The 18,139-nt window shown below is 41.8% G+C and overlaps 1 protein-coding gene across 2 annotated transcripts in view; it reads right to left on the reverse strand.

The window, feature by feature from the left end:
- The window catches only part of KDM3B (lysine demethylase 3B), a 65,729-nt gene extending 50,318 nt beyond the window's left edge, over positions 1 to 15,411 (reverse strand). For both annotated transcript variants that reach the window (XM_032425152.1, XM_032425154.1), the window contains exons 1-2: positions 15,120 to 15,411; positions 477 to 644 (exon numbers count right to left, since the gene is read on the reverse strand). In XM_032425152.1, coding sequence (XP_032281043.1) covers positions 477 to 644; positions 15,120 to 15,314 — 363 coding nt within the window. In that variant the 5' untranslated portion in view covers positions 15,315 to 15,411. The remainder of the gene's footprint in view (positions 1 to 476; positions 645 to 15,119) is intronic.
- Between the last annotated feature and the right edge of the window lie 2,728 nt (positions 15,412 to 18,139).

Below are 18,139 nucleotides of genomic sequence, written 5' to 3' on the forward strand. Positions count from 1 at the left end.
GAGCCTGATGCGGGGCTCGATCCCAGGACCCAGGGATCATGACCTGAGCCAAAGGCAGACGCTTAACGACTGAGCCACCCAGGCGCCCCCAAAAAACCCTTTAATACAGAGAACAAACTGGTGGTCGCCAGAGGGGAGGTAGGTGGGGGCAGGGATGAAATAAAGACGATTGAGAGTATACTTATCACGATGGGCACTGAGTAATATATAGGATTGTTGAATCATTATATTGTACAGCTAAAACTAATATAAACACTGTATGTTAATTATACTTCAATAAAACAAAGTAAGTTTCAGAAGACACAGGAGAAAAGATCTCCCAATTTTTGCTTTAGTAACTTCAGAATAAAGGTATATTAGGGATAAGTGCGGAGTTTTGGGAGTTCTAAAGAGTTCAGCTATTGGGTAAATACCATAGTTACAGTTATAATATAGGAGTAAAGCCCAAATATGTTCCTAGCCAATAAATCACTCACCAGGGCTGGCCACTGTGTGATTGAGACTCGAGTGCCCTGGACAAGGACTGGGTCCTTCCGGGGTGCCCATACCAGAGACCCTTCCAGCAGAAGCACAATAACTTCTTCAGCATGAACTTTAACCCAGGAGTGTTGCTTCCAGTTACAGCCATCAAATTCTACAAAGATCTGCAAAAAGAGATGAAAAGGAGTTTGGAGGTCACATCTGGAAAAATCCACACTGTAATAATTGAACAAACATAATCCGTGACTAGGAAAAATTCTACTTTTCTTTTAAGTTCTTTTAATGAATTTCAATAAAAATCAGTCTTACTTCAGAGCAAGGAAGCTGTGCTCAGCTTCACTCTGAAAAGGGTAGCAGAGTTAAGGGGGCACATCCACAGTCAAGAATTTTTAGCCGTGATCCTATTGAAATTTGTAACTCTTGGTTTCCAATTTACATCTATGCACACCAGCTGGGGACTTACTATGTATAAAGAACTGGACTAGGTTCAGAAATAACAGAGAGAAATCTAGCACATTTCCTGGTCTCAAAGAGCTCATAGTCTATTAGGCTGGAGAGAAATTTTTTACAGTTCTACTGAAAAGGACTATGAACTTCTTTGATAAATTTTTTTGAATAGGTGATATACGCACATGGCACAAAATTCAAAAGGATAAACACTGAAAAAAGACGTTGCCCTCCCAGTCCTGCGTGTGGATTTTATTTAATTTAAAAATTTATTTAATTAAAAAAAAATTACCCCTGCCAGGAGTGATCTCAAATCTGTTAGGAGAGGCATGCTATCATCATCAACAAGGCTTTGCTTCCTCCCACAAGAGACATTCTACTTTTTGAGACATGGTTTAGTAGACAGTGTAAGAAGTTTTTGAAAGTGATTCATATTAAATGAAACTACATTTTTCTAATAAATAGTATGCTTAGGTTTGGCTTTTCCATATAAATTCTGACTTCTGAGCATGTTTCACATGCAGCATAAAGAGCAAGACATATGCAAATAGGTATCAGTACTTAGAATAGATAGACCCAGGACCTAAAATAAAGCTGGTCATAGAAGGGCTAGAGTGTTTATTCATTTTCACAGAATTTTAGTTTGCTTTTGGGAAACACATGCAATAAAATGATAAAATATAAATGAAAAAAAGTCAAGACCAAGCAAACTACAACACGAAGTATAAGATGGAAAACTTAAGCTGGCCCTAAGGATCTATACAGCTCTATGACTGACTGATGTTTTTGGCTCTAAGCTTCTTTTTTTTTTTTTTTTTTTTTTTTAAAGATTTTATTTATTTATTTGAGAGAGAGAAAGCATGAGAGGCGGGAGGGTCAGAGGGAGAAGCAGACTCCGTGCCGAGCAGGGAGCCCGATGCGGGACTCGATCCTGGGACTCCAGGATCATGACCTGAGCTGAAGGCAGTCGCTTAACCAACTGAGCCACCCAGGCGCCCGGCTCTAAGCTTCTTAAAGGCCAATTTGAAAATGGGAAGTCAGCTGCATAGGTCCCACCATCTACATCTTTTTTTTTTTTTTTTTTTTTTTAATTAAACTCTACCCCCAACGTGGGGCTCAAACCCACGACCTGGAGATCAAGAGTCACATGTTCTACCCATGAAACCAGCCAGGCGCCCCTCCCACTGTCTAAAAGGAAAACAAAGCCATTACACAGGGAAGCAATGCTTTTCCAACCCCTTGGCAGTGTAGGAAATTTCTCACAAGAAGCTTCCTAAGGCAACAGTGAGTGATGTAGGACAAAGCCAGAATCCCTGAGTGACTCCCAACTAGGAACCATGGAGTTACCAAGATTTTTAAGTACTAGGGGCACCAAGCATTTCCTATAGAGTGAGTACTACACGTGTTGTATATGTATGTACTATTATTTTTAAAATATATGTTGATGAGGGCAACTGGGTGGCTCAGTCGGTTAAGTGTCTGCCTTCAGCTCAGGTCATGATCTCAGGGTCCTGGGATCAAATCCCACATCAGGCTCTCTGCACAATGGGGAGTCTGCTTCTCTCTCACTCTCCCTCTGTGCTCTCCCTATCTATCTCAAATAATGAATGAATGAATGAATGAATAAATAAATAAATAAAATCTTTAAAAAATATATGTTGATGATATAATGAATAAAATTTAAATCCATTAAAATTGTTACTGAATTCGCATCAGCTTTTGTTGGTATACATGTTCTCATCCAGTCAACATACAAAATTATAGGTACAATTATATGAAATTTCAGGACACTTATACTTGAAAAGTGTGAAATCACTTCTCAGTAGTCTAGCATTAGGCTTAATCTCTTCACAGACAATATACACTTGTGGATGTGGAGTGCATTGCTGAAAAGTTATCCCAGAAATTAAATTCATTATATAAAGCTCCAGTTTTATTATAACAAGTAAGCTTCACTTCTACTTAAACACACACACACAAAGGGGAAACAAGGCTCAGAAAGCAGAAGCATGATTTTTTATAGAGAAAGAGAACACTGAACTGCAATATATTTAATATATGAATGGGCTCACTCATATACATATATGTTCCAAGGGAATAAAACACAACTTCAAATAACTTGCAGACAACTGGGAAGAGATAATCAAACTTACACTTATGTGCAGACTCAGGCACCAAGAAAGGTAGTAACAGCATAAATAAACAAAGGTTGGAGTTTATGTTCTAGGAGGCTTGGATTTGAGCATTAGCTCCACTCTATGAACTGCAACACTGGACAAGTCACTCTTCCCTCCTCAAGCATTGGCTTCCTCCCTTGTGATACGACACACCTGTCTTACTTCCCTCATACAGAGGTTGTAAAATTTAAATAAAGTAATGGATTCAAAAGCACTTTGGTCAATTGCAAAGCACTACTTAGGCAATAATATGCCATAAAACAAAGAGAAATAAAGTAAAATAAAGAGGCAGGAGAGATCACATCAGGGGTCCAGAGGGACTTACATGGGCTGAGGCCAAAAAAAAAAAAAGTCCCAATCAAGTTCTAGGATGGCCAGGAGCTATATAAGTAGACTGTGGAGAAAGGAGTGGGAGATGAGGCTAAAAAAACTAAGAGTCAAGATGGAAGACCTTGAATACTGGGATAAAAAATTGGGGCTTCATCCAGTTGCCAATGGGAGGGGTGACTGTGCTTGTGTGTGCATGCATGTACACAAGTGCCATTAAAAGGTTTCTAACTGAGGTCAAGCTATGAACAGAGCAGTTGGCTTTAAGGATATTCGCCTACCTACCAGTGGATATAGATGGACTGGAGTTGGGGAAGGTAATAGGGGGTGTTCTTTGATGACTTAAGAGTGGGAGCAGTGAGACTAGGAAAAAAAATGACTTGTGTTTAGGAGAATCCATGAGTTCTATCACCAAGCTTGATGACTGGCTGGATAAAAGGGCAAAGGAAAATGCAACAATGGCTTGGATTTTGAACCAGAGTGGTACCATTACATAACTGATGTCAGGAGGAGGAGGTGGCTAAAAGACACACAAGACCTTGCATGGCATGTAAAGAAGCATGAAGTATTAAATGCCCTGGCTGAGTCTGACCCTGAGTGACAGTCCTGTACTGGGCATCACTCAGAAAACCAGAGGTTGAGGCTCCATGGCAAATCACAGCCAGGTGCCATGCTGCAGTTCTAATCTGCCAACCACATTAAAAATCAACCCATGAGTCACAAAATTATAAGTTATAGCAACACACAAATACAAGAACAACACTAAAAGAAATAATTGTACTACAGCTGTAACAATTTTTACTCTTTGTACAAAAGAACTTCAACATTCAAAAAGTTAATATTCAGGAATCCTATTATCACTTATCTGAAAACATCAAGGAAAAGTTCAATTATTGGAAAGCCAGATCTTACTTAATTTAAGGGAAATTATCTCTCAACCCACCTGGGCAAAGGACATATATGGAATAAAGTGTTTACTTTGACAACAACAGTGCTGTATGTTCTGGGATCAAGCTATATACCTCAAGGCTAACAATATGAATTTGTTTTAAGAGCAATATGGAGGGGCGCCTGGGTGGCGCAGTTGGTTAAGCGTCCAACTCTTGGTTTCACCTCAGATCCTGATCTCAGGGTCCTGAGATTGAGCCCCCTGTGGTGAGATAGGGCTCTGTGGTCAGTGTGGAGTCTGTTTGGGATTCCCTCTCCCTCTGCCCCTCCCCACCACTCACTCGCTCACTTGCTCTCTCTCCAAAATAAGTAAGTCTTTATGGAATGTGGATATATGTAAACATATTCTCTGAACAGTGAGGCTTATTTCTGGCCCTAGCACTGTGCTTTACTTCCTAGCTAGAGTAATGGAAAAAGGTAGAACATTTATAAAGAATCATTTCAGACTAAAGTACCTAGAACATGAACTCTTAAAATGGTAGTAGCCAGGTCACAGAACAGGAGGAAGGGATATAAACTAACAAAAATCAATGATTGTGGTTGGACTGAGTCAGAGATGACCAAGGCAGGTTGAATATCTGAACAGAACAAGACTAAAACAGTTTTGAGTTGATTATTTAAAATCTTTTTAAAATTTCTATTATTAGAATAGAAGCAGCAAGTAGAACTACACATGCTACAGCTAAAATCCAAGGACTGGATGTAAAATATTTCATTAGTTAGTGGCAATACTCTTGCTTTTATTTCAAAATTCCTTTTACAGTATCTAAGTGATTTACATTTATTTTAGTGACATTAGAATCAAAGAAATTCTTTAATAAAATCAATTTCTCTTAAGTTTGATAACATCAGACAGTAGTAATCTGAGTAATATAAGCTTTCATGTTTATTGTTTAATCATCAGTTTGGATTCTGCTTCTCCCTAAGGCCATTCTTCCTACAATAAAATTATTCATTTATTCACTCTCAACAAAAACAGAACACCTCTTATGTTAATGTATAGCATTTACTGGGGTCAAGAATATTAAGGTGAATAAAGCTAGCAATTGACAGCAGGGACTCACACCCCAGATGAGTCAACAGAGGTATAGAAATGATTACAGAGCTATGTAATAAGGGCAGTAACAAAGATGTGAACATGCTATATTAGGCCAGAAAAGGCATCTGCCTTGAGAAACTAGAACAGTTTCACAGAAGAGATAGTAGTACCCATGCTGGGTCTTAAAAGACAAGCATTCTGGTAGGGAAAGGAGAGAAGACTTTCCAGCAGGTACAAAGGAAGAGAAACATAAAAGCAGAATGAGTGTTCCAGGCAGCAGCCAGAGCTACCAGTCAGTAAGTAAGCTGTAAGGGCTCTGATTGACATGTTAATGCATGATGAATTGAAATCTGGTGGCAAAGGTGTCTTGTTTGGCCAGCAGAATGTTTTGTTGTTGTTGTTGGTTTGTTTTTAATGTGCATTGAACATCTTTAGGCAGTGTCTGCAGTCTCCAGGTGCCAATCTCCACTATACCCTCTGGTCTTTCACCTAGCTATTTTCATAAGCCTGGTACCCTGGACCCATGTGGGTTTATGTTCCCTGATACAGGCATTGGGGGAGCCACTGATAGTTTTAAAGGGGGAGGGGGAAGACATCATAAAATGTTTTATAAAGATAGTGCCATCTGGGGAAAAACTTCTCAATGCTCAGTTTAAAATAGAAAATCAAAAGAGAAATTACAAAGTATTTTATAATTAGATGAATGTCTAAACACACTTTACTCATACCATGAAATAGTATTGAGAAGTTTTTAAAAAATGAGATACATCTAGGGGCGCCTGGGTGGCTCAGTTGGTTAAGCAGCTGCCTTCGGCTCAGGTCATGGTTCCGGGTCCTGGGATCGAGCCCCGCATGGGGCTCCCTGCTTGGCAGGAAGCCTGCTTCTCCCTCTCCCACTCTTCCTGCTTGTGTTCCCTTTCTTGCTGTCTCTCTCTGTCAAATAAATAAATAAAATCTTCAAAAAAAAAAAAAAAAAAAAAAGAGATACATCTAAAACACTTAACAAGGAAAAATCTCCAAGATGTATTATACGCAAAAAAGCTGGCTTCAGGGGCGTCTGGGTGTCTCAGTTGGTTGAGTGTCTGACTTCAGCGTGGGTAGTGGCCTCGGGGTCCTAGGATCGAGCCCTGCGTCAGGCTCCCCGCTCAGCAGGAGTCTGCTTGTCCCTCTGCCCCTCCCCCTGACTGTTGCCTCTCTCAAATAAATAATATCTTTAAAAAAAAAAAAAAAAGCTGGTTGCAGATTTTGGGGGGCAGTGAGGGAATAGAAGGATTGAGACAAAAGAGGTAATAGTATTTTAGCCTTAATCAGTAAATGTTCCTTCTTCTTTAAAAAAATATGTATTCATAAAAATGCTTAAATAATTAATACTTTTTAAAAAGGAAAGTATTAACTTTGGGAACAGGGTGGAAGATTAATTACAGAGAGAAGAAACTGAAGGCAGGGAGACCAATTACAAAGCCATGATAATCCAGGAAAGAGATGAAAAAGGCCTAACCCCAAAGGCTGTATGAAGGGAAAAGTTTGAGAAACTACAGAGGTAATAGTAACAGGATATGGTGATGACTGAGAGTAAGGGAAATGGAAGACTAACTCAACTCCCAAGGTCTCTAAATTTTCTTTTCCAATTTTCCTACCTACATTCTGTTCAAAAAGGACAACAGGTCCAAGATGGAGTCACTTGTGCTAAGCCCAAGTCATCAAATCACAAATCTCCCAGGAATGGAATCTTAAACCAGTAAGTCTGGAACTACCTGGTCACTACTAGTGATGTAATCAGCCTGATAGACCCCTACTGTCCCCCAAGGAAAGTGGCCTTGTCTGAAACAATCAGCTCTTTGCTAGAATAATCTCCTTGTCCCACCTCCTTTCGCCTATAAATGTCTTTCATTTTGCACAGCTCTCTGGAGTTCCTTTCTATCAGCCACAAGGGTTTGGTGCCTGATTCAGGTATTGTTGAAAAAAGCCATAAGATCTATAAAATCTACCACCTGAATTTTGTTTTTTTAATGATTCTAAACAAAATGTAAAGTCTATTTCAAATGATTTTACAAAACTGTGGGATATCTTGATAGCCAAGATGGGGAATGATGCATATCTAGAAGACAGCAGTTTTCAAACAAAAAACAATTTTCTCTCTGTGGTTCCTCTGATCAAGAGATAGCTTTCTAACAATTAACCTTATTCACCACCTCACCCCCCCCCCTTTATAACAGCCACAATAAGTTAAATGTTAAGTACTTGAGTACCATAGGGATAACCTGAATAAAAACTCAAGCATATACATATATAGCGCTTTTAGGGGCTGTGGAATCACAAAGATCTGGATTTGCATCCCAACTTCCTCATTTCTTAGCAGTGTAGCCCAGGGGGCGCCTGGGTGGCTCAGTTGGTTAAGCAGTGTAGCCCAGGGCAAGTCACTTTAGCCTCTTTGCGACTCACTTCCTTTGCCTATAAATAGGGACAGTAAGTATCTCAAAGGATTGTCTGAGGATTAAATGAAATAAAGCATAAAAGGCCTAGCAGACTTTGGGCTCCTGATAAACTTGCATTCCTTAAGAAACTCACACTACTGGTCTGATTATAAATTGGTATGATATTAAAAAAAAATGTTATCTATCAAGAATCTTAAATACGTGCACACTCTGTGTCTCCATAATAACACTCCTGGCAATAATCCAGGATAGGCTTTATTCACAAAAATGCTCATCACGGCATAATTGATAAAGCCTAAAATCTGAAACAATTTCAATATTCAATGAAAGAGGAACAGTTAAATAAATTATCCAGCCAATAAAAATTGTAAGATTTTTCTTAGAGAGCATTTTATTGTCTTCCTTTCAGTTATGAGAACAATACATGTTACCTGTGGAAAATAAAGAAAAGCACCAAGAAAATTAAAATCGCCCATATACAAAAGTTTTCAGTAACACAGGAAAATTGCTACATTAAGTAAAAAAGCAAAACACAAAATTGAAAATACAGTATGAATTCGACTTTTAACAATTCTAAAAAAGAGGTTAGATGAATATGTATCAAAACATAAACAGCAGTTTCTAATCGGTTGTGACATACAGGGGCTACTTTTAAAATTATCATCAAAATTATTTCTTCATTCTGTATCACAGGCATGCATTACCTGAGAATCACAAAAATAAAACATCTAATGCTTCTAATCTAATAAGCCAGATGTAAGTCACAAAAACCAGTGGACAGCGGACTTCGGACTGGAGTCCCAAGTAAGATTCCATTTATCTCAAGACCAAAAAATTAGTACTGAGTCCATGTCAACAGAAATATGTAACAAAAAAATTAAAGATCAATTATAAACACCTTATAACAGGAGGCCACAGAGTAGAAATTCCATAATAAATCAGATGTGAAAGTTAACAATCTAATACCGGCTCTAAATATTCTTTTTAAGATATGGTAGTCAGAGAAGGCCTCTTAAAATAACAACAGAAAAATGCATGTTCTGTTCTTGATGGAACTTACAATTTAGTAGGGGAGATAAGCTATACATCTTGTTATATATCTATAAGAAGAAAAACTGTGATTAATATTCCAAAAGAGGCATATAACAAAGTACTAAAGTAGCAAAGAAAAAAAAAATAACATGCTGGGGATTCAGAAAGGCTTTACAGAGGTGGTAGAACCTGGAATGCACAGGCTTTCTCTTCTCTTTATAGGATTTCAATGGTTAACATTAAAAGCAAAGGGGTTAAGGGGAAACAAAGCAGAAGCCAGAAAGTATTAAGAAAGTGCAAGATCACTGAATCAGGGATACTTGCTATAAATATCCTTTTGGCAACACCCACTTTCCCTCATTCGATTCTTTGCACACCAAGGGTCCTTCTTATCTGTAATTTGGTCTTGAGTAGACCAGGAGGGGGCTCTGTGCAGATCTCTGGATAGGTATTATCTCCCACTGTAAATTAATAACCTTATATGACGATTTACAAATCAGTCTCCAGAGAGTTTGGTTAGTGAGAATCAGTTCCCCAGAGCCTGATTACTCCTGAACACACACACACAAATGGAGTTTTTGCTCTTGCAAAACTGAGAGAGGTCATACTAGATGAGTCACTACTTAACAATCAGTCAGGTTTTACCCATCTGTAGAACAAGGGTAAAAGACACTCTGGCAGTTAGGGGAGACGGGTAGGGAGGGCTTAAAAACCACCAACCTGTCAAAGGCAGTGGAAAATTGAGAAACAGCAACAGGTGTTGTGTCTCCCAGGCCTGTGGAAGCAAAGCCTACAGGAATCAACTCCAGCTGTTGAGAAAATCACTAACAACAGAAAAGGCCATGATACTTACCCACCATTTAGGGGAAGGAAGTGGGGAACTGAATCAACCATAACAAGTTGGAAATGAGAACTCGGCAAGTGAGCACTGAAGGAGGGAATGAGCCCTTGGCAAGCGGGGAATTAGTGAAGGAACTCTTAGAAACAAATGGGTAATTAAGAGGAAAGATCTGACTGTGTAGTAAAGGGAGAGGATGCTGGATGGACAAAATGACCAGTGTATGTGATCACTGGTGGATATACTACACAGCTCTAAAATAAACAGAATGCAAACACAAAGAGGCAACTATTAACAATTATACACATACATACAAGACAAACTTAAAAAAAAAAGAACAATATGAAGCACCTGAGTGCCTGAAAAACTCAAGGATGGCTCACTGTCTCAAAAACAGACCTCCTGCTCTAAGAGAATTAAAATGAAAAGTGCGATTAGAGGGGCTCACACTTAAACATTACATATTCATTTGTACAATCTCACTTTTATTTAAAGTTCTCTAAACCTTACATCGATCCACAAAACCATATTCTATTTACTTTAATAAACCGCGTATCATGTATCATGCAGATTTTTATTGAACTTCTGGAATTATAAGAAAAGGACACTTAAGGATAGTCATTAAAATCCATAAACTCCCATTTCAATTAGGACTGAAGTTCTAGGTTTGTGTGAACACAGGTTGAGATTGTGGACTGGAAATATGGTACTGTCCTGGACCTGATTATAATCATTACATTACCTACAAACAAAGTAGGGAGGTATTTTAAAGTCCACCTAACCTGAGACAAGGAGGAAAGGTGGGAGGAGGACGTAAAAAAAATAAGGCAGATACAGATATGCTTTCATTCCTCTTGGAAGACTCCCAGATAGAAGAAACATGGTACTAGCCTGGACACTGCTACAATTATTACATTATCTGGAATCAAAGGAAAGGAGCACTTTAGAGTCCACCTTTCCGCCAGATAAAGATCAAAGATCAAGGGATAAAAAAAATAAGGCAGATATGCTTTCACTCCTCTTCCAAGTTCTGGATAGCTGTGATAGCTACGATACACATTCAAAACAAATCAATGCTACTAAAGGCATCATTTAATTATAAGAAACAGCAAGAAAAGGGCAGTTTACTTAATAAAATTGGTGCTGCCACCACTGATTACTCAGTAGGAAGCAAGTTAGATCCCCCACCTCACATGCCGTTTGCAAAAATATTCCAGGTGGATCAAAGATCTCAAGGTAAAAATAAAGAAAAACTGAACAACATTTATATAGGCTCAAGACAGGGGAGCTATCCCCAAGCAACCCAGAAGCCATGAGGAAAAGTCTAAGAGATCTGATGATATAAACATTTTTGTTTTTCTATATGGCAAAACAACTCATCAAGTCAAAAGACAAGAGAAAATAACTGCAACATACTTGTGAAGTAAAAGGGTTCATATCCTGAAAATGCACAGAACTTGTACAGAGCGATAAGACAACTCCTTTTTTCAAATGGGCAAAAGATAGGCATAAAACTCATTAAAAAAATACAAAGAGCCAATAAACATAGAAAAAAAGCCAGCAGTCATGAAAATGCTATATTATTTTTCACCCATTGGATTGCCAAAAATGACAAAGACCAATGACACCATGATGGCACAGGTAAAAAGGGAAAGCACTGCATGCACGCACTGCTGGTGGGAGTATGAAATGCTATCACCTCACTGGAAAACAACCTGGCATTACCTAATAAAATAAAAGATGCATATACTCCTGTAGCTCCTAACCCACTCCTGAATGTCTAAACTACAGAAATAAAACCATGATTACACAAGATATATGCCCAGGTTTATTAACCACAGCATTATTTGTAGTACCAAAATTTTTTTTCAGTAACTTTAACAGCATAAGGAGGAATGATTGAACAAATGATGGTACATCCATTCTATGAAATACAAGGTAGTTACCTAAAAGGATGAGTAAGATCTATAGGTATCGATGCCCATGGTATAATGTTGAATGGAAATAAAGAGAGGGGCAGCTGGCTGGCTCAGTGGGTAGAGCCTGCAACTCTTGATCTCGGGGTTCTAAGTTTGAGCCCCAGGTTGGGCATAGAGATTACTTAAAAATAAAATCTTAAAAAAACAGAGTCCTGGGACGCCTGGGTGGCTCAGTCGGTTAAGCGTCTGCCTTCGGCTCAGGTCGTGATCCCAGGGTCCTGGGATCGAGTCCCGCATCGGGCTCCCTGCTCCGCGGGGAGCCTGCTTCTCCCTCTGCCTCTCTCTCTCTCTCTCTCTGTCTCTCATGAATAAATAAATAAAATCTTTAAAAAAAAAAAAAACAACAGAGTCCTTACTTAAAAAGGGGGGGGGGAGCAGGCTGCAGATATTGTGCAGTGTGATACATGTGATTAAGAAAAAGGCAACCCTTTGTATATAGATGAATGTTTTTACATTTTTTGTACTAGTATTAAGAAAGATGAGCAAAGCCTTCTTTTGCAAGTGGAGGCCTGTGAAAGATTGTTGGCTTTTCCTGTGTACTTTTGGTTATTTGACATTTCACAAAACAGAAGTCTTGCTTTTTAGCAAAAAAACAAAAAAACAAAAAAAGGGAAGGAAAACCCATGTTTTTTTGGGTCTGTGTGTCTTACCTACTGTCCCTACATATATGAAGGTCCCAAGGTCTCTGCAACTCATATGAACCAATAATGATTTAGAACACAAAGAGAACAGACTTAAGAGTCAGAAAGAAATGCATAAAAATCCATTAAACTAATCTTTCAACAAGACTTTTTTTTTAAACAAGCCTATTTAGAAATACAAATAAAGCTACTATTCCATGGGGGGTGGGGAGGTTTTTTCCCTATTATATCTAAAAATCTCAGTAGTTATTTGTTAGCATAGCTTTGATGAAGATGCCCACTATCAAACCCTTATCAACAAAACTCCCAATCAACAGGATCCTGACTTGACTTTTTTCGTATTTCATTTTAAGGTAGTACATGGCTTTGGTATTGTTTTCCACAAAAGGGTTCATTAAATGGAGCAGGGCTACATTTTGAAACATTCAGGATTAAAAAGTATTTAGAAAGAGGGTATTAATGGAGCCTAAAACTGAGAAGTGTTTTCAATCACTTCAAAAACTCATTCATCCAACCCTCAATTACTCATCCTTAACAGGGGGCGCCCTGCTATGCATTACTCAAAACCAAGCATGCCTGAAAACATCTTAAACTAACTGAATGAAAATCTGCCCAATCACAGGCCAGCTGCTTGAAAACTCCACCCTTGAGTACAGGAAGAACACTTTTGATTGGAAGACGGTTGTGTTTACTACGGTGTGTGGTGCAAATTGGTAAGGCCCACATGTCTAGGGTCCAAAGGAAATCTCTTTAATGAAAAAGAAAAACAAATGGCCAGTTCTCATCCTAGACTAGTCATTGTCATTAATAGAACCTCAACATAGCAACTGCAATTCTTGAGCAATTTTGCAAACTGGTGAAAAATTCTAAAGGCTCTGAGTTTTGTTGTGGTTGTTTCTCATCTATGTCCCTTGATAAACATACAGGACAAGCTTGTTTATTCTCAAAACCCTAATCCGCCTTTGCTTTTTATGTATACAGTCCATGCAAGACCTCAACACAGTTCTAATGTACGCTTGGCTTTAATTTCCAAGAATCACTGCAACTTTTTACTTGGTCTGAGAAACCAATTCAATGAGCCCAGTGGTAAAATTATTCAGTATTTAGCTTCGTAGGTGTCCAGCATTTCAGTGAGCTTCAAAAACCTCTGCCCTTAGGGAGCCCAGCAAACAACAAAGTGAATGGGTAGCCATTTCAGGTGCAGAGCTCATTAGCAATTCATCTGATGGAGGAAACAACTAGAATATAAAATTCCGACTGAAAAGCTAGGGCAGGCTAGGCCTTAGGTCAAAGTATGCATATAATGATGGATCTTCATTATGTTTTGCATTTCGGGGGTAAATTATTGGCTCTGAGAGAGACACCTCTCCCCCACCCCAACCTAGAAAGCAGTCTTTTGAAGAAAGCACAGAAGAATTTAAATCCAAATCCCCTCCTTAATCATCATCCTCGTCCCCTTGTATTCCTGGTATCTTTTTACAAATTCGCCCCACTGAAGCCTCATAAATGCCCAAGCAGCCTTTTCTTATTTAGCATGGAGAAAGATCAAAGAATGTGAACTCAAATAGCAGAAGCAAAGGCTAAGCCAACCGCAAGCCAAACAACCCATAAAGCTTGATAAGGGGGAGGGGGGAAAAGCTTACACCACCAATCAATAGATAGAAAAATGAGTATCAGAAACCTACAATATCAAATCCCAAAAAATCATTCCAATTTATAGCAAATAAAATATCTGCAGGAGCAAGTTCATCACGAAAATTTGCCTTCTGCCTGCTGATGTATTACATTCCAAAAGAATCTCCCTATTTTCATAGTATCTTAACAGAGAAGCTAGGGCCGCTATTAGAATGAGGAACTAAAGAGGCTTGCAAAGCTCAAAGACAGTATTTTGCCGCCACATTAACAAAAATAACACAACATGATCCCAAATACTAGTTAAGTTCTATTTTACCGAACAACTTGAATCACAAAATATACCAAGGCAAGTATTCCAAAAGCGCCCAAGCTCCAACACAAAGTTTCAAAACAAAACCTCTCCCAGGGTTGAGGGAGTAGCCGAGCTGGGAGAAAAAAGCACCACCTAGCAGCAGCCCCATTCGCCCGCTAAGACACATCTCAAACTTAGCAAAAACAGCCACAACTGCAGCTCCTGTCACCCAGAAGCTCAAAGAGAAAGGAGCCCGAAGAGAGTCCCGAGAGCTGGCCTTTCTGGAGACCGCCAGGCCGAGCCGGGCTCAGACAAGGAGGAAGTAACTGCCAGATAAAAAAGCCCCGAGCAGCTCCAACTGCAGCCTCTGTGCCTCCCACAATTGCCCACATTCCCGCCCCACTCGGGGCTCCGGGAGGAAGGGAGCAGGGCGCAGGTTTCCAGGGAGGCTGGGAACTACAGGTCCGCGTCTTTCAGGAGGCAGCGACAGCACCAGCCGAACTCTGAGGGGCCCAGGAACCCAGGGTTCAGGAGCCTGCTCCCAAGGCGTGTTGGGGGGGGGGGGGACGCTGAGAAAGGGGTCTCTCAGGAGGCGGGGCCTCCCGGGTGGAAGCGGCTGCTCCTGGCGCCCTGGCCGCCCCCCGGGGGAAACCGGGGCGCGCACCCCGACGCGGAAGCCATGCCGGCCAGAGCTCGGGGTGCTGAGGAGCCGGTGGGGGGCGCTAAGGAGATCTGGGGGCGCGGAACGGGGTCACCCCCACCCCACCGCCCCCTCACAAAGGCCCCCGGGGAGGCCGCCCGCAGGCCCCGCAGCCCCGGCCTCAAGTGCCCGCCTCGGCCGCCACTCACCGCTAGGTCCTGGGGCACCGCCCCGCTCATGGCCCGCACCGTGCCGGCCCGCCAGGCCCGAGTGCGCAGCGCAGGCCCCGGATCTCCGCCCGCCGCCGCCGCCGCCGCGGGGACCGAGGCCGAGGAGGAGGCCGCGGTATCCGCGAACAGAAGCAGCAGCCGCTTGCCCACCGGGGAGGCCGCCGCGTCCGCCATCGCCAGGGCCGGCCAGACCCGCGCTCCCGCCCGCCGCCTCCCACCACCTCTGCCGCTGAGCGCCCGATCCGCCCGCAAGGCCTCCCTCCGCACCACCCGCGGCCGCGGCTCCCCCCCACCCCCCCCCAACAGCCACCACCAACCACCGGCGCCGCGCAGCGCCCCCCGTGGCCGGGAGCGGAGCCGCAGCCCGGGCCCCGCACAGCGCCCCCCGCGCTCTGGAGCGGGGCGGCAGCTCCGGGCCCCTTGCAGCGCTCCGCCCCAACCTCCCCGGGGCCTGCAGTGCCCCCTGCGGCAGGGAGGGGAATTGCAGTTTCGGCTGGGGTGGGGAAGTGGGCGGGTCCTTCAGTCTTCATGGCACCATCCTGGTCCCAACCTTCCTTCTGGGGGGGTCCCATATGTGAGAAGGCTTTAGCTTACCCGCCTCAGACACCAAAGACTTTTACTGGGGTGGGCGGGGCTTGAGGGGCAAGGTACCTAGAGTTGGTGTTTTGAGCTAAGCAGTTAGCGCCCCAATATCTATTGATTTCCTGTCCTGAAAACACGCCCTTACCATTCCTGTCACTATCTTTTAGGAAACTCTCCCCATTGGCCCATGGGACACAGTATCTTTCTTCTCACTGGCCCGTAACATAGTGCCATCCTATTCTATACTACCAGTACGTCATAGGTTCCTTTCCAATTGACCACTGTGCTACATCCAGTGGATGTTACAATACCATTCTTTCCACTGGGTGAAGGCCCATGTGCTTCCAAAATCCTGGTATTTTGACTTAAACCCATGGAACTTCTTCCCTTTCCAAGTCTGCCAATGTTTTAAGTACAGTTGTTTCTCAGTTAAACTTTGAGGGGAATTGGAATGAGACCAGCAATAAAGAGATTCTCTTCTCTGGTTCAATAGCACCTCATCTTACCATGGAAGTAGTGGGAGTGGGGGCAAAGAAAACCCCACCACTCTTATCTCAATTCATTTAATATAGGTGTGAGAGATTGATAACTCCTGATGGAAAAAGGACCGTAGAGAAGGGGAGATACTGAACGTTTGGCCTAGATGGTCTTGCACACCAGGCACTGGGAAACCTCAATCATTAACATCGATAGTATCAGATTAGCACAGGTTGCATGGTCTTACGGATGCAGAATGAGTATATATGGAAGTAGACACAAACCACATAGACAAAGGGTCTAGAAATAATCCCTGATTGTTATCCTAAAAGTGACCATTTCTTTCAATGATCTGCCCTATAGACAGAGCAGTAGCCGGTTCTTTCTCTAAGACTTATGTGTCTACCCAGTTAACTCCTGTCCATACCTTTTCTTTACCCTTGACATACTTTTCTTGCAGCAAACGTCTAAGGCTCCAAGGGGGAGCAGGCAGCAACTACTGACTTTAGACAAAGTATGAAACCTCTTGGGAAGTCATTCTAGAACTAACCTTGTGGAGCACCAAGGAAACATTTCCTTGAACTTTTTCTCTCTTTATTCCGTGGAACTTCCATCTCACATAAGCCAACCTGAGGCCTGAATCAGAATGCTTTCCTGGGCCAAGAGACATCTCTTAAAGCACACGGCCCACAAACCATCAGTTGTTAAGAGGAGAACAAGGGTGAATTCCTAAAACCTGGCTGGCTGCCTTGCAGGTTTTCTACCAAAATTCACTGTTGGGATTTTCTCCTGAATGGAGCTCTAATTATTGCCCTAGTGTTCCAAAGCTGGCTTCTCAGCACCAGACAGAAATGTGCCTAAGTTCAGGGATGGGAAGGCAAAGATGAGAAATTCATTCAACAAATATGGCAGGCCCTTTCCATGTGCCAGTAACTTTTCAACGTGCTGGGGATGCAACACTGAACAAAACCCTTGTCCTCATGGAGTTTACATTCTTTCCTGTACTAGCACACTTCAGGAACGGAAAATGAAATCTCACTTTGCCTCACAGAAAATAAACAGTATAAAAATCTAATAGCAACAACAGAATGAACATAAAGGAAAAAAAGGAAAGTCAATTTGGATGTTCAAACTTTACCCTTGCTCAAACAGTAGGTGAAATGAAACAGCACCAGTTTTAAAGAAAGAAAAAACTTCTAATACTGAGCCTTCTTGAACCACATGCCAAAGCCCCACCCTCTTCAAAGCCCCTCCTTTGTTTGTGGGGCAGGTGACAACCCCCACTCTTTTTGGAGTGTATTTTCATCCCCTCAAAGGTTCCTGCTCCAGGTTATCAAACCAATCCTGTCCTCCTGCACACTTCATTGGTATTCAAAGATGAGTGCCACAAATTTGAAGCAGGAAACTGGGACGGAGGCTAAGCAACTTGACTCTTCTTGCGCCTGGCAAGTCAGCACCACAACTGGTAAAGAAAGGCTATGCCTTAGGGACAGAGGCTCCTTCCTGCCTGGATCTCTAAGCAACTATATTTCACCCACACAAACTGGAAGAATGCTAACATAGGGAAAAGGGTGGAATAGCAATGTCTAAAGAGAGTGAACCACAAAGCTTCCCTGAACACACGAACATCCCAAATTGAAGCATTATGGAAAACACCAACTTCTAGGGCAAAAGAGAAGCTCTGCTGTTAGGATAATTTTCCAAAAGTGGTATTTTTAGAATGGAGAAATTGCCTAGGTCTTTGGAATCTGAATTCTGATGACTAAATCTCCATCTCTCCAGGGTATAAAATGTGAAAACTCTTAAAAAAGGAAAAGATTCCCAGTCAAATCTCTCGGCCTGCTTTCTCCCCACTTCCTAAAGCCTACAAACCAATCTAGACAAGTTCCTGACTGGGCCATCAAACATTTCTCAGGGAGCTAGGATGTATAAATACTTGA

The sequence above is a fragment of the Phoca vitulina genome, unplaced genomic scaffold (genome assembly GCF_004348235.1).
Source record: "Phoca vitulina isolate PV1807 unplaced genomic scaffold, GSC_HSeal_1.0 scaffold32, whole genome shotgun sequence".
Classification (NCBI taxonomy): Eukaryota; Metazoa; Chordata; class Mammalia; order Carnivora; family Phocidae; genus Phoca; species Phoca vitulina.